This window comes from Anolis sagrei, chromosome 2 (assembly GCF_037176765.1).
Source record: "Anolis sagrei isolate rAnoSag1 chromosome 2, rAnoSag1.mat, whole genome shotgun sequence".
NCBI classification, from domain to species: domain Eukaryota; kingdom Metazoa; phylum Chordata; class Lepidosauria; order Squamata; family Dactyloidae; genus Anolis; species Anolis sagrei.
In genome coordinates this window covers 130987285-131000644 of record NC_090022.1, presented here as the reverse complement: position 1 = coordinate 131000644, position 13360 = coordinate 130987285, and the positions used below count along the sequence as shown (strand labels likewise).

Sequence of the window (13360 nt, the reverse complement as noted above, 5' to 3'; positions counted from 1 at the left end):
GTGCTTCTCATTAGCAACTTCAGATCTGAACATTACAGATAATTTCGAGAAATGAATGATGAAAGATGCATTTCAGAAAAGCCACCATCAGGACAACCATTAAAAAAGTGGAAAGCTAGAGCAGAACATACTTCTTATAGAAGAACATACTTCTCAGAGCATTGCATTAAAAATCTGGGTTCAAACATTGGAAGGATGTTCAAAAGAGCTTAGCCGATTTTTACAGAAAAGCAGAAGGGAGAACAAATCCAGCAAATGCTACCTTCAGCAAAGGACAAGAGGGATCCTCTCACCTCTGTAGGAGTCTACTGTGTACCATGCAGCTGTGGACAAGTCTACATAGGGACCACGAAACGCAGTGCCCAAACAAGAATCAAGGAACATGAAAGGCACTGCAGACTACTTCAACCAGAGAAGTCAGCCATAGCAGAGCACCTGATGAACCAACCTGGACACAGCATTTTATTTGAGAACACAAAACTGCTGGACCACTCTCACAACCACCATGTCAGACTACACAGAGAAGCCATTGAAATACACAAACATGTGGACAATTTCAACAGAAAGGAGGAAACCATGAAAATGAACAAGATCTGGCTACCAGTATTAAAAAATTCTAAAATTGCAACAGCAAAAACAGCAGAGAGGAAACGGGCAGGGACATCTAATTACCTTTCAAGAAGAGTTTGCTCCAGGCACAGTCAGCCCATTGTATGCTAATCAAGGTAGTCAGTTGAAATATTCACACCTAGCCCAACTGACAAAAGTCCTTTGTCTCACCCTGGTCATTCCACAGATATATAAACCCTTTTCCCAGTTCCAACAGACCTCACTACCTCTGAGGATGCTTGCCATAGATGCAGGCGAAACGTCAAGAGAAATGCCTCTAGAACATGGCCATATAGCCTGAAAAAACCCACAAGAACTTAGAAGGGAGAACATTGAGAAATTTGGAAGTATGGGCTTTGTATCATGCTCTGATGTGGTCTTATATCCCCACCTCCATGAATATTGGATGCAGCATTGTCAAAATGCAAAGATATCCAATGGATCTGAGTGACAATTTAAGTAAACAGGACATTCGTTACCTGAATTATGTCTTTGGGGAGGGGACCTAAAACCACGCATACATCCTTGACAACACTAGCTCACCCAAGCTCAAAAATGTAACGAAGCAACCAGATATCACTAACCTTGAAACAGAGTTCATAGAGTTTAGCTTGGTTTGTGGACATTCCAACTGTATAAACGCCACTTTGATCAGATAAGCAGGAAAGGAGTGTGTTCCTCTTAATCACAAGAACTTTCTGCACAGTTCTTGTTTAGCAAAGCATTGCCTCTTTATAAACTGTTATAGATTTAAATACCTGTGTTTCATAATTTCTTTGCTTGCATTTAAAATTCCAAGGCTCCACTGAAGTAGCCAGTTACAGGTGCATATTTTAAAGGTAACTTTCTCTGAAAGTAATGAAATGTGTGGTTTTACTTTTTCAAAACCCTCTGAATACTAAAAGCCATCAACCTGTGTTACAAAACATTTTCTCCTCCCCTTTAACTTGATGTTTCCTCAACACCCACAACACAGCATAAGGCAGCACCAGCATGAACCAGACAACACTTTTGTGAGGCTACAGTCTTGTAACTATAAAAGTATTTTAAACTTTTGCTTCTGTACCACCAAAGGAGTGACATTCCTTCTTAAGTTACCATTGCAATATAACTAATATAATATAGCAGCATGCTTGTTTTGGAAACAGTAAGGAATTAGAAGACTGTCATTTTAACTAGCTTCTTAAAAGTTCTTGTCCTTATCACCTACCCAGAGGACATGGCTGAGAATAACTGGGCCTGACTGTAAGTTCCATTATATGCCAAGTTCATATTCTGCAAGCCTTTTCTGTCAGAGCTTCTGAAGCAATTATTTATTCTAATAGAGTTGGGCAAGACAGAGAGGGTTCTTGTACCTTTAATTGCTGCATGGAAGAGGGAGTTCCGGCATGTGTTATTTGTTACTACCAGGTTGCATAAAAACAACATCTGATAAAATTCTACATGGCCACTAAAGATATAGGAGTACTCTCTAGTTTTCATTCTGCTATCCCAGTTACTAAACATATCACACTAATTGCCATTGATTTTATGTTTAAATGTGTGCTGCACATTTTACTCCTCAAGATGTTTATCTCTTCAAATATACGATATTACATAGCAGATTGAAATTCATAATTGATCTGGTTGCACTTATTAGAACAGTAGCAACCATGTCTACAACTATCTGGATACGTAAGGGGAAGAAGATAAGGAAAACTAGTGCATATGTAGGCACAATCTAATTTCAACAAGCATTCCCCTCAATGTCTATATTATGCAAAACTAGGACAAGTGATTCGTCAGGGACAGGAACCAGAAAATAGTCACTATGCATAAGTGTTTGAATGTTCTGCTTCCATACAAAATACTTTCTGTGCAGGCAATATAGATTATCGTGTTCAAGAATGCACTCTTTGCCTGTATTTGGTTTTCAACTGGTGGAGAAGTTTCCCCATGCTAATTAGTGGTTTTTGAAAGCCTAACTGAAGCAAAAACTGTCAGAAAAGGCAGGTTTATTGGTGATAATAGAAACACCACAGATTACAGTATTTACAGAATTGCAGCTCCACAAAAACACAGAACAGGAGAGGGAGAGTGGGAAATGAGGAGATCCCAGAACACTAAATGGTTTCTATTCTGATAATTCAACCCATGTTTCAGTTTCTATTTAATAGTGAAGCATGTGCATGAGCACATGACTCTAATTATCACCAAAATTTATGGGAATGGAATTAGACCCAGACCAGAATTTAGCAGAGTCCCACTCATACAGGAGATAGAAGGTATGGAGGAGACGTTCTTGAGTCACTGTAGTTTTCTCTATGTTTCTTGGAAGCTATTTTGGAAGTTCCTCCTCCCCCCACACTTGCTTACTCCTCAGAAGCAGCATGGTAGGTGAGGACACAAAGGGAAGGGGTGAGATTGCTGGAAAAGATTGCTGGAGAAAGAGAAGCAATCAATTGTACAGGACCCTGGTGCATTCTGTTCACAAAATGGCCCTCCGAGATCCAACCCATCAGGCACAGACAGAACTTTGCACGCTAACAAAACCAATGGAGCAGAGTGCAGTCTTCCGGATTGTTGGCCAACAGGTTCAACAGTGATGAATTCTGAAAACTACAGTGAAACATCTAGCAAGTTGTGTACCACAACAATACAAGATGATTACACAGTATGCCATTCTTGTGAAAGTGCCTGTCAAATATTACATTGCTTTCTTTGATAAATTGTTTTTCTACAAATCTGGGGGAAGCCATTATAATCTAAATCCTGTCAAAATCACCACCTGATCTCCTTCTGGTGAACAGAATTGCCTGTATCAAAATATCAGCATTACTGTCATTGTTCATATTTTGAGAGGTTACTTGAATTATTCATATGGAAACATCCCCTTAGCCAAGGATTTCCTGGACATCAATACATCAGCTTCTTTCAAATGCCAAGAATGACCCAGAAGTGGATCACTTGAAACTGAAAAGGAAGTGCAGCCACTGAGCATATAAAGGGTTCTCTCAATGCTCAGAAGTTATGGCCTCTCTTCCCTTCAGAAGGCATGGTTTTCAAGCCAGCATGCACAACCAGTTCCAACATTTCTGTTTATCAAGTAATCCTGGAGAGTGCAGTTTATCTCAAAGAGTATATTAAGAGACATTGTGCACAGAATGAGCTGAAGATGGTTCAAGGCAGGTTTCTATTAAGTGTCCATCAGAAGATGTGATACTCATGACTCTGGCTCAATCAGCACTGACCTTTTACAAAAAGGGAAACATCCCTGGGATGTTACATAATGTTACACTTTAAAAGAAAGATAAAGCCAGTGGGTGAAAGCCAACTAAGAGACCCTCAGGCTATCTGAAAAGATACACTTCCAGGAAACCCTTTCTCTAGCGTCAGCGAAGTTCATATACCAAGAAACATGAAAGGGAGGCTCAACAAAACCCTGTTTGCTACCTCAAGTCCCTGGAGGTGCCTGGGACCAAAGTAGTACAGGGTAGAAAGCTCAACAACAGCACAACAAAGTATCACTGGGGAAAGAAATGTATACAGCTGACCTCCCATTTCATCTGCCTCACAAACCTTGGATGAGACTATAGAAGCTTTCCAGGACCCAGCTAAGGCCAGCCAAAGCAGCCAAAGTTGCTTCATCCAGTAAACTAATTCCATTCAGGTCACAAACAAGACATTAATATATTACTTTCATCCTGGCAACACATCTAAAGGTTAAAAATTACCCTTAGGTGCAAAGGGCATTTTGTTGTTGTTGTTGTATTTTATTTTGATCCTCAAAATTTAAATATACATTTAGTGCCAGGAAGGTTTCTGGCTCTCTGTCAGCATGGGAAGAACTCATTACAGGTGGATAGACTGAATCAAGAAGGCTATAACCCTGAGTTTGCAACACCTCAGCCATTAATGACAGGATGTCTATGAGGTTTCTCATTCATGGAATTGCCATAAATTGAAGTCAACATGATGGCAATTAGCAACAAGCATCTGAAATAGTGGATTATTTTGCAGCAAAGAGCCCGATAGCACCTTAAAGGCCCATGCATTTATCAAGAAATCAGCCTTGACACAAAAGAATCAACTATATCCTTTGAAGTAGGTCTTTCCAGTGAATGTTCTTGCTTCAACTATCTTGCCAGCAGGCCTGTAGCCGGGTGAGGGGGGGGGGGGTTAAAGGTTTGACTCTGTCCCCAAAATGTTTCAGGTTAAAAGAAACCTGGTTTATTCATGAATTGGTTAACCAGGCCTGTTTGCCAGCAGGTAGGCTGCTTAAAGTGCATTGAAATCAGCAGGATTTAAGTAGTCTAATTAAGCACAACCGTGGTCATCAATACATCTCGCTCAAGCCAAGGAGCCATATTAATTGCAATAGCTTACTCAAAGCCTACTTTAACTAAAGCGGAACCATGCAATCCTGGGCATGCCTACACAATAGTAAACCCCACTGAGTTTCATTGGACTTACTCCCAGATTATATGTGTTCAGTGGGCAAGATAGCAGTCCCACTCTAAGTATCATGGCACATTTTGTTTACAGAAGGAACCTATTCTGTAGAAGCTCAAGAGTAGATTTGTGCTGGAAAATTATTTATTATTTATTTACTTTATTTATATACCACTTTTCTCAACCCTCAGGCGACTCAAAGCGGTGAACAACATTGATACAAAACATCACGAGACAAGTATAGGGCAATTAAAAACAATTGTAACATAAATCATTAAACATCCGTATAACAATCATTAGCGCCTCAACAGTAAAATCAGAATCCAGTCTCCTCATCCATTATTCCGTATTCCTATGTTCAATTATACTGTTTAATCAAATGCTTGTCACTAATTGTAAGGCTACCAGTTATGCATGTAAGGTCCCCAAAATCCATTTTTAATCGCATAGGGAAGAAAACCTGGAGAGGCTACTTAAAATGGGAAATCCCAAACTGTGTTTTTATAATCTAGTTGTCCATAAATCACTGGCTTATCCCTACAAAGAAGATGTTTCATCTCAAAAAAACCAAGCAGCTTGACTTGTTACAATCCTTAAAGCCTCATATATCAGAACTGATCATATGTTCATCACTTAATTCAAAAAGCTGCTTCACAACCTACGTTTGGTAACGCTTCAAAAATAATGTTGAAAACCCTATCTCAGCTACCACTGCACAGCACAGTTCCCATAGTTGTTACACTGCAGCTGTGAAAGCATGCACAACACAACTTCACTTACCTGCCAAGGCTTTTTCATAGTTCTTCCCCATGGAAATGAAGTTCCGGAGGCTAGGGTTGAATTGCTCCATGATAGTCTATGAAATAAACAAGCAAACAAGACATTAGCAATTAAAAGGAGTGTACAGAGAATGCCCCAAAATGTCCTTGCAGTCCTTATGTACACATGTATGAATACAAGAGAGGCTGACTCACACTCCTATGCAGAATAAAAGCTTGGAAACCAAATCCTCCCACACACACACCTCACATAACAGCATGCCACACAGACAACACAAACTGAATTGGTGACGTTTTATAAGACAATGACATTTTTCAACAACTCAGCCCAGGATTGAAGCAAATAGCTAAATGCTACAAATTCCAGACACCACAAAGCTCCTGTGTAAGGACACTCTCTGCCAGGCCTAGAAATATGAAACTTGAACAAGTACAAAGAGGAAGATCAGAGGAAGTGGGATTAGAACAGTTGGTAGTGAGGAACAAACACTTCAGTCTCTGAACATTAATATCAGATGTTGAGAGCAACAGAAGTCTAACTTGGCCAGATAAAGAACTGCTTTAAGCAAATTTTAACAGTATTTCCTCCCAGCTTTTAGACGTCACAACACAGAGGACCAGATAACACTAAAATACTAGAACTATGAAATGATGCCTACAGATTTCAGTGAAAATCAGTTAAATATATAGAACCTGACAGATTGCTAACAAGTACCAGAAGTGCATTTTGAAATGAGGAACAAGAATTGAAGGACCTTCCTTTTATTTTATAGTCAGCATAAGTATCTAGTGATATACCACAGGCTGTCATCACAAACAAATTCATCATCTGTTCAAGCGCTTTAATTATTTTTTTTAAAAAAATCTTTTCTTTACAGTACCAGGTGTCAGAACATAGATTTTCCACCCTGTTTGCATATATGTGTGTGTTTGTATTGCTACAGTCAGCCTTCCATATCCATGAATTCTTCCTCCATGGATTTAACAATCCATAGCTTCAATATATTTGAAAAACTCTGAAAAGGAAACCTTCATTTTGCCATTTAATATAAGGAACATCATTTTAATACATTTTACCATTGTATGTAATGGGACTTCAGCACCAACAGATTTCAGAACCCATGGCAGTTGAAGGAGGCGGGTCCCAGAGCCTAACCCCAGCAGATACCAAAGGCCTGTTGTACATGAGATAATCGATGCATTTTTTTTCCAGTTACATATTTATTCCAGGACCTTACTTTTGAAGCTGTTTTTATAAAGGAGGTTGTCTACTGGTTTTGCCCTGGCATATTGAGATATACTTGTCAAAGATAGGTGCCTATTCTGCCTTGGTCAGACCACACCTGGAATACTGTGTCCAATTCTGGGCACCACAATTGAAGCTGGAGTGTGTCCAGAGGAGGGTGACTAAAGTGATCAAGGGTCTGGAGAACAAGTTCTATGAGGAGCGGTTTAAAGAGTGAGGCATGTTTAGCCTGCAGAATAGAAAGCTAAGAGGAGACGTGATGGCCATGTGAGGGGAAGTTATATGGAGGAGGGAGCAAGCTTGTTTTCTGCTGCCCTGGAACAATGGCTTCAAACTACAGGAAAGGAGATTCCACCTGAACATGAGGAAGAACTTCCTGGTGGTGAGAGCTGTTCAGCAGTGGAACTCTCTGCCCCAGAGAGTGGTGAAGGCTCCTTCTTTGGAGGCTTTTAAACAGAGGCTGGATGGCCATCTGTCAGGGGTTATTTGAATGCGATTTTCTTGCTTGGCAAGGAGTTGGACTGGATGGCCCATGAGGTCTCTTCCAACTCTAGGATTCTATGACTCTAGGGGGAATGAGATGGGAATGTTCACTATGAATGTGTTCATTACTGAAAACGCCAGTGTTAATATTAAAATGTTTTGAATAAAGTAAATGACTGTCATCTTGTTAGTGACAAAAGTGCATGTTTGTGTGACTTACGCTTGCATGTGTTTCTTTCTGGGTGAGTTTGTTCCTTTAAGAACAGGACTCTGATTTAAAAAACATCCAGGGATAGTTGTGTTGCCCAAAAATTCAACAAAATAAAATCCAGTATCCACAAATGAGTGACACCTTTATTGCCCAAACAAAATCCACAAACCACATTACGTGAGCTTACAAAGCTTTACTGGTTTATTAAACAAAAAAACATACATGAAATAAAAGAACAAAAAGTGGCATGTTGGAGTCACAGGCCTACATTTTGTATTAAACGTAGTCTGTGTTGTGTGGCTGCTTTGGAGGGATCTCAATGCTGGCAGAAGCCACTCTATCCATGGTCCTGTGGGGATGGAGACAAACGACAAGACAATCTAAACTCCATTGGAGGCAGTAAAGTAACTTCTGTTAGGATCCAGGGTGTCACCCTGTTGCTAGTGGAATTTAAATTTCTCTTTATCTCGGTCCCCACATGCCAAGAAGAACTGCCCTTTGCCCACATGGAGATCCCTCCAAACCAACTGAAGCACAAACAGAAACAACTTCAGATACAAAATGTAGGACTGTGACTCCAACACTGCCACCTATCTTCTTTCCCCCATATGATTATTAAATATCTTTTGCCTGATGAAGAAGCTAGTAGTATTCTGATAAAGGAACTCTTTCAAATTCATCATTGCTACTGGCCAGATAAAGGTGGGTTTAAATACACACATAGATCTCATGTTCTTAGTGTTCTCAGTCTCTTTCACCATAATCTCTCTGCCATGAAGAGCAATAGTGGTCACTCATCTCACAGCCAGGGCAAAAGCAGTTGACAATCTCCTTTATTTTTTAAAAAGCATGTGACTGGAGAAAAAAGCAGGTTCACACACACATTCACACCATACTGGGGTAAAATTTAATGGTTCTTAGAACAGTTAATATGTCCATTTTCATTTAAAACATTATTTAGTTAGAGTACTCTAAAGAAAGACAGAAAAGGACAAAAAAGGGACAGAACCAGCCATGGAATTTTAAAAAATCACCTTCTACCCTCATTTAATGAAATGTGTGCTTTTACTGTTTTTCTAGCCCTCTATATCAACTATATGGCATATGGCTCTTTGTTAAGCCTGTAACAAGCTGTGATTGAGCTGTCCTGTCTGCCTTAGCGCCACAATCTAAAAAGTCATTCAATCGCTTTGTAACTATGGCACCTTTCCAACGAGACAAGGAATTGAACACCTGAGCTTTTCAGAACAACAACAAAATAGGGAATTGCTGGAAACTTCCCCTTGCTGTAAGCAAACCACAGTCTGAGAATTTCAAAAATTGGTCTGGTAGCAAAAACAACTGCAGTTTACAGTTCACAGCAATTTTATGTTAAAGTCTTTTGTGACCTGGTTCAAGGCTGCCCTCCTTTCCCCAAACTATAGCCAGAGTACCTCTAAAAAGCAATATTCTGTATTCAAACTGTATTCAGAGTCTGTCTCCTAACTTTTTAATGGCTTCACACACTGGTTTATTAACCAATGTCTAGATTAGAGATTAACAGAGTAGGCCATCTGTGGAGCATTTGTCCAGCTACTTATTAAATTTTCTCCTCTCCCTTATCTTCCCTACTGCTAGAATGTTATCCTAGAAGACAAATATGTAACCACCCAGGCCGTCAAAGAATAAATGGATCCATGGCCTGATAGTAATATTTGGTAGTTCTGCCACCCACTGGGGCCCACAGTTGCAACTTACTCTGGCTGCAGTATTATGCTCAGTGTTGTAACAAGATTAACTTGCAAGTCAACATGTATAAGATGGGGGGCAGGGGCAGTGAAGGGGAGCATTATCTTGATGAAAGTATGGTAGCCCAAACTCATTTAGCTCTTGCAGGAGCAAAACAGATAATACATATATGATACCTTCAAGAGGTTATTAAAATTCTGAGCATCCATATTGCTTGACTAGCTCAGTTGTTTAAACCAAACAGAGAGAGAAGAGGGAAGAGCTGAAGACTGAACAGTCTGAAAAAGTTCCAGAATTTAGGAAAGAATTTTCATACAAGCATACTTAGAAAATCCATCTGCAAATGCTACAATCAAGCAAATGTTTCGCCTTAGGATTAGTTTGTGATGTATTTTGCAATATTATGCAGGTGTTATGTAGAGGGAGTAAATATTCCTGTATGTATTGTTGAAGTCTTTCATGGCTGGAATCACTGGGTTGTTGTAAGTTTTCCAGGCTGTATGGCCATGTTCCAGAAGCATTCTCTCCTGACATTTCCCCTGCATCTATGGCAGGCATCCTCAGAGGTTGTGAGGACATCACAACCTCTGAGGATGCCTGCCATAGATGCAGGGGAAATGTCAGGAGAGAATGCTTCTGGAACATGGCCATACAGCCTGGAAAAACTACAACAACCCAGCCATTCCTGTATGTATATATGTATATGTGCCTTATGATAGCTCCATGGATTTCAAGGTAAGGAATATGCAAAGGCAGTTTGTCATTCCTCTGAAATTCAGTTAAGCATCTGGTATTCAGTTAAGCATCTGTCAGTCCAGCATCCAAGTACTAATTAGCACTCATCTTGCTTAGCTTCCAATATTAGAGGGATTCTGGTGCTTTCTGAGTGTTTTAGTCATGTCTATGACCACTACAGCTTGGCATGAGGAATCCTAGAAGCCAAAGTCTATCATCGTCTGGATGATCACCCTTGACTCATTTCTGCTGTGGGCAAATCCTCTGGAGAAACAGTGACAGAACAAGTGACACATCTTGACTCTGTTTCCCATAGCTATAATGGAAATGTTTACTTTGTTTCAATCATACTCCCATTAAACAAACACAGATGGAACATGCAAGCCTGCCCCCCTCCCCATATTTCTTTAATGCAGGACTGGGAAAGCCCATTTAGCCATTTGCCCCCATACAGTTCTGACTGCCCTGCAAGGGAGGTGGGAAAGAGGAGGAAAACAAGACTCTTCTGCTGAATAAGCTGATTAAACATCTGCCATCTCAACTGACGCTGGCCAAGCAACTGCAAAGCTCATTTTCTGCCTGAAGGATTTTTATTCCTTTGTTTCTGGATTCTGTTCTTTTGAGACCATGAGGGCTGTAATTTATTTCTGTTAATGCAGCTCACTGCTAGCACTGAGAAGCAATGGCACATCTGCATTTCTGGAGTTCAAAACAGCAAGTTATTAATTTCAACATCCTCTTCTAGGCAGCATATCCAAGCTTGTAAATTTCAGTTGGATTTCTCAAAAAACTAGTTACTTTAGAAATTTCCTTTCAGTCCTCAGATTAATTCGGCAAAATGGCTTCAGTCTAATAGCCTTCATCCCTGGCTACTAAGTGAGCAGACATCTGAGTTAGTCAAGAGGACCACCCTGACTCGGTCTTGAGAACAAAGTAATGAACAGACTATTCAAATTTTCACGCATGGTATCTAACCTCCTTTTACAAAAGCCCATAACTTCTTGTGATATTCTGTATGTTAGCTCACAGTATGAAACTGGATAACTGGGATCCCAGTGTCTCTTGGGCACACTGTCCTGACAAAAGATAGTGGGGTCCGGCAGTTACAATTGGAGAGGAAAATACTTCAATAGTGGAAAGGAAAAACCTAGGCAGAAGGCTGGGCAGTCAACAAGGAGTTACTTCAAGAAATACAGTGTTCCCTCACTTATTGTGGGGGTTCCGTTCCAGGACCACACGCAATAAGTGAAAATCCACGAAGTAGGGATGCCATATTCATTTTAATCTTTATACAGTATTTTATATATTATTTTCTTACCCACGCTTCCTTACCCACCTCCCAGCCCATCCCAATGGTCCTGCCTGCCTCCCTGGCCTCTGCAGACCCCTGCAAAGACTCTGGAGCCACGCAAGCAGCAGCAGACCAGGGAAGCAGGCCTTCCCTGCCGCGCCCCAGGCTACCACACTTCTGGGATCTGTGGAGGCCAGGGCAGCAGGCCTTCCCCGCCATGCCTCAGGCCGCTGCACTTCTGGGGTCCCTGGCCTCCCCAGATGTAAATATTTAATATTTAATATTTTTTTAATATTTTCAAAACCCTGGAAACAGTGAGTCCACTAAAAGCAAACTGCAAAGAAGCGAGGGAACACTGTATAGCCAATTTGATGTCCTCTGCCCATTCATAGGATTTCACATATTATAGAATCTAATTAGAAAGGACTGCTACAGACATCTAGAACCAAATCCCTGACAGGTATACACAACTAAAGCACAAAGCACTTCCAAGATGGCTATCTATCCTTTGTTTAAAAACCTCCAACGGAGAGCCCACAACCCTCCAAGGCAGTCAATTTCACTGTCAAATGGCTCTTAAAGGAACAACATTCTTCATAACATTTTTGGTGGAATCCTTTTTATTGTAATCTGAATCCTTTGTTTTATGTCCTAACCTTTAAAGGATCAGAAATCAAATTCACTCTATCTTCTGCTTGACATATCTTTGGAAATTGAAAGATTTTGATCATGCCACCTCTCATTCTTGCCTTCTCCAAGGTAAACACCGAGCTTGGTTTCCAAACCTTTTATCACCCTCCTTTGGATTTGTATGAGCATCAACAAGAACAGTGTCTTAATTTTTTATCAGACAGCAACTGTCTGTTTCAGATAAATAAGAATTTCTCTTTGAAATCTGACATGTCTATTTTGCCAACAAAGACAGAGACAGACACGCAATGTTAGTGACTGCCTAATATCTGAGACTGTGAAGACTTTTGCCTTCTATTTCAGAACTAGTGTATAATGTAACAAACTCACTTCCTGGGCTATAAAGAGACGTCAATATATATTTCAACAAAATTGACTTCTCTTAATTAAACTGCATTACATGTACTATAGACACACACCTTCTTGCTCCATAGTACCAAGTTTAAAAATTAATGGAATTACATCAGATACTTGTAAATTACTTGACATTCAGAAAACTTCAAAATAGTTTTTTAAAGCTCCATAAAGAAAGTGTACCACTCCCAAGAATTTCCATACAGTTGATCAGTATGGCTCCGTCAGTAAAACACTCATACACACAACTCAGACACAAAAAGAAATTTGCAGTATTCTTTCAGATGTTACTGTAGTTTGAAGAAAAAAAATGAAACCATGAGCAACAAGATGTTGCCTGTCCTGTCCACTGTAAGTATAGCAGACTACAAGTGAGAAAATCCCATCCTTCCTTGTGAGTCAATTGTAGTAAATATTCGAAAGGAAATTGCAGCCTTTACCCAAAGCAAGTTTCTCCTCACCAATTTTTTACTTCTGCCTTTCAAATGTATTTTCTCAGAGCAACTACAATGAAAATAATTGTAGCCTCCAACAATCAGTGACTGCCAGAATTGTGGAACACATTACGCATTTTAAGAGGGATAGCAAATCATACAGGGTGAGACTTTTCTTAATAAAGATGTAATTGATGCAAAGGGCTAGTACATATATAAAATTGCAATTTAGATTAGCTACCTTATAAGATACATTGGACGAGAAAACTATGTACCTATTAGATGAAACATTGCTTCCAGTTTACTTTCCTCAATGGTAGAAAATAGATGGGAGCCCAAGTGAAATAATGTCTGCACTTATATTAGTGG

The 13360-nt window shown here is 39.9% G+C and overlaps 1 protein-coding gene across 10 annotated transcripts in view; it reads right to left on the bottom strand.

The window, feature by feature from the left end:
* BAIAP2 (BAR/IMD domain containing adaptor protein 2) overlaps positions 1-13360 on the bottom strand; it is a 137689-nt gene that overhangs the window by 94932 nt on the left and 29397 nt on the right. For all 10 annotated transcript variants that reach the window (XM_060764298.2, XM_060764291.2, XM_060764289.2 and 7 more), the window contains one exon: positions 5821-5896. In XM_060764298.2, coding sequence (XP_060620281.1) covers positions 5821-5896 — 76 coding nt within the window. The remainder of the gene's footprint in view (positions 1-5820; positions 5897-13360) is intronic.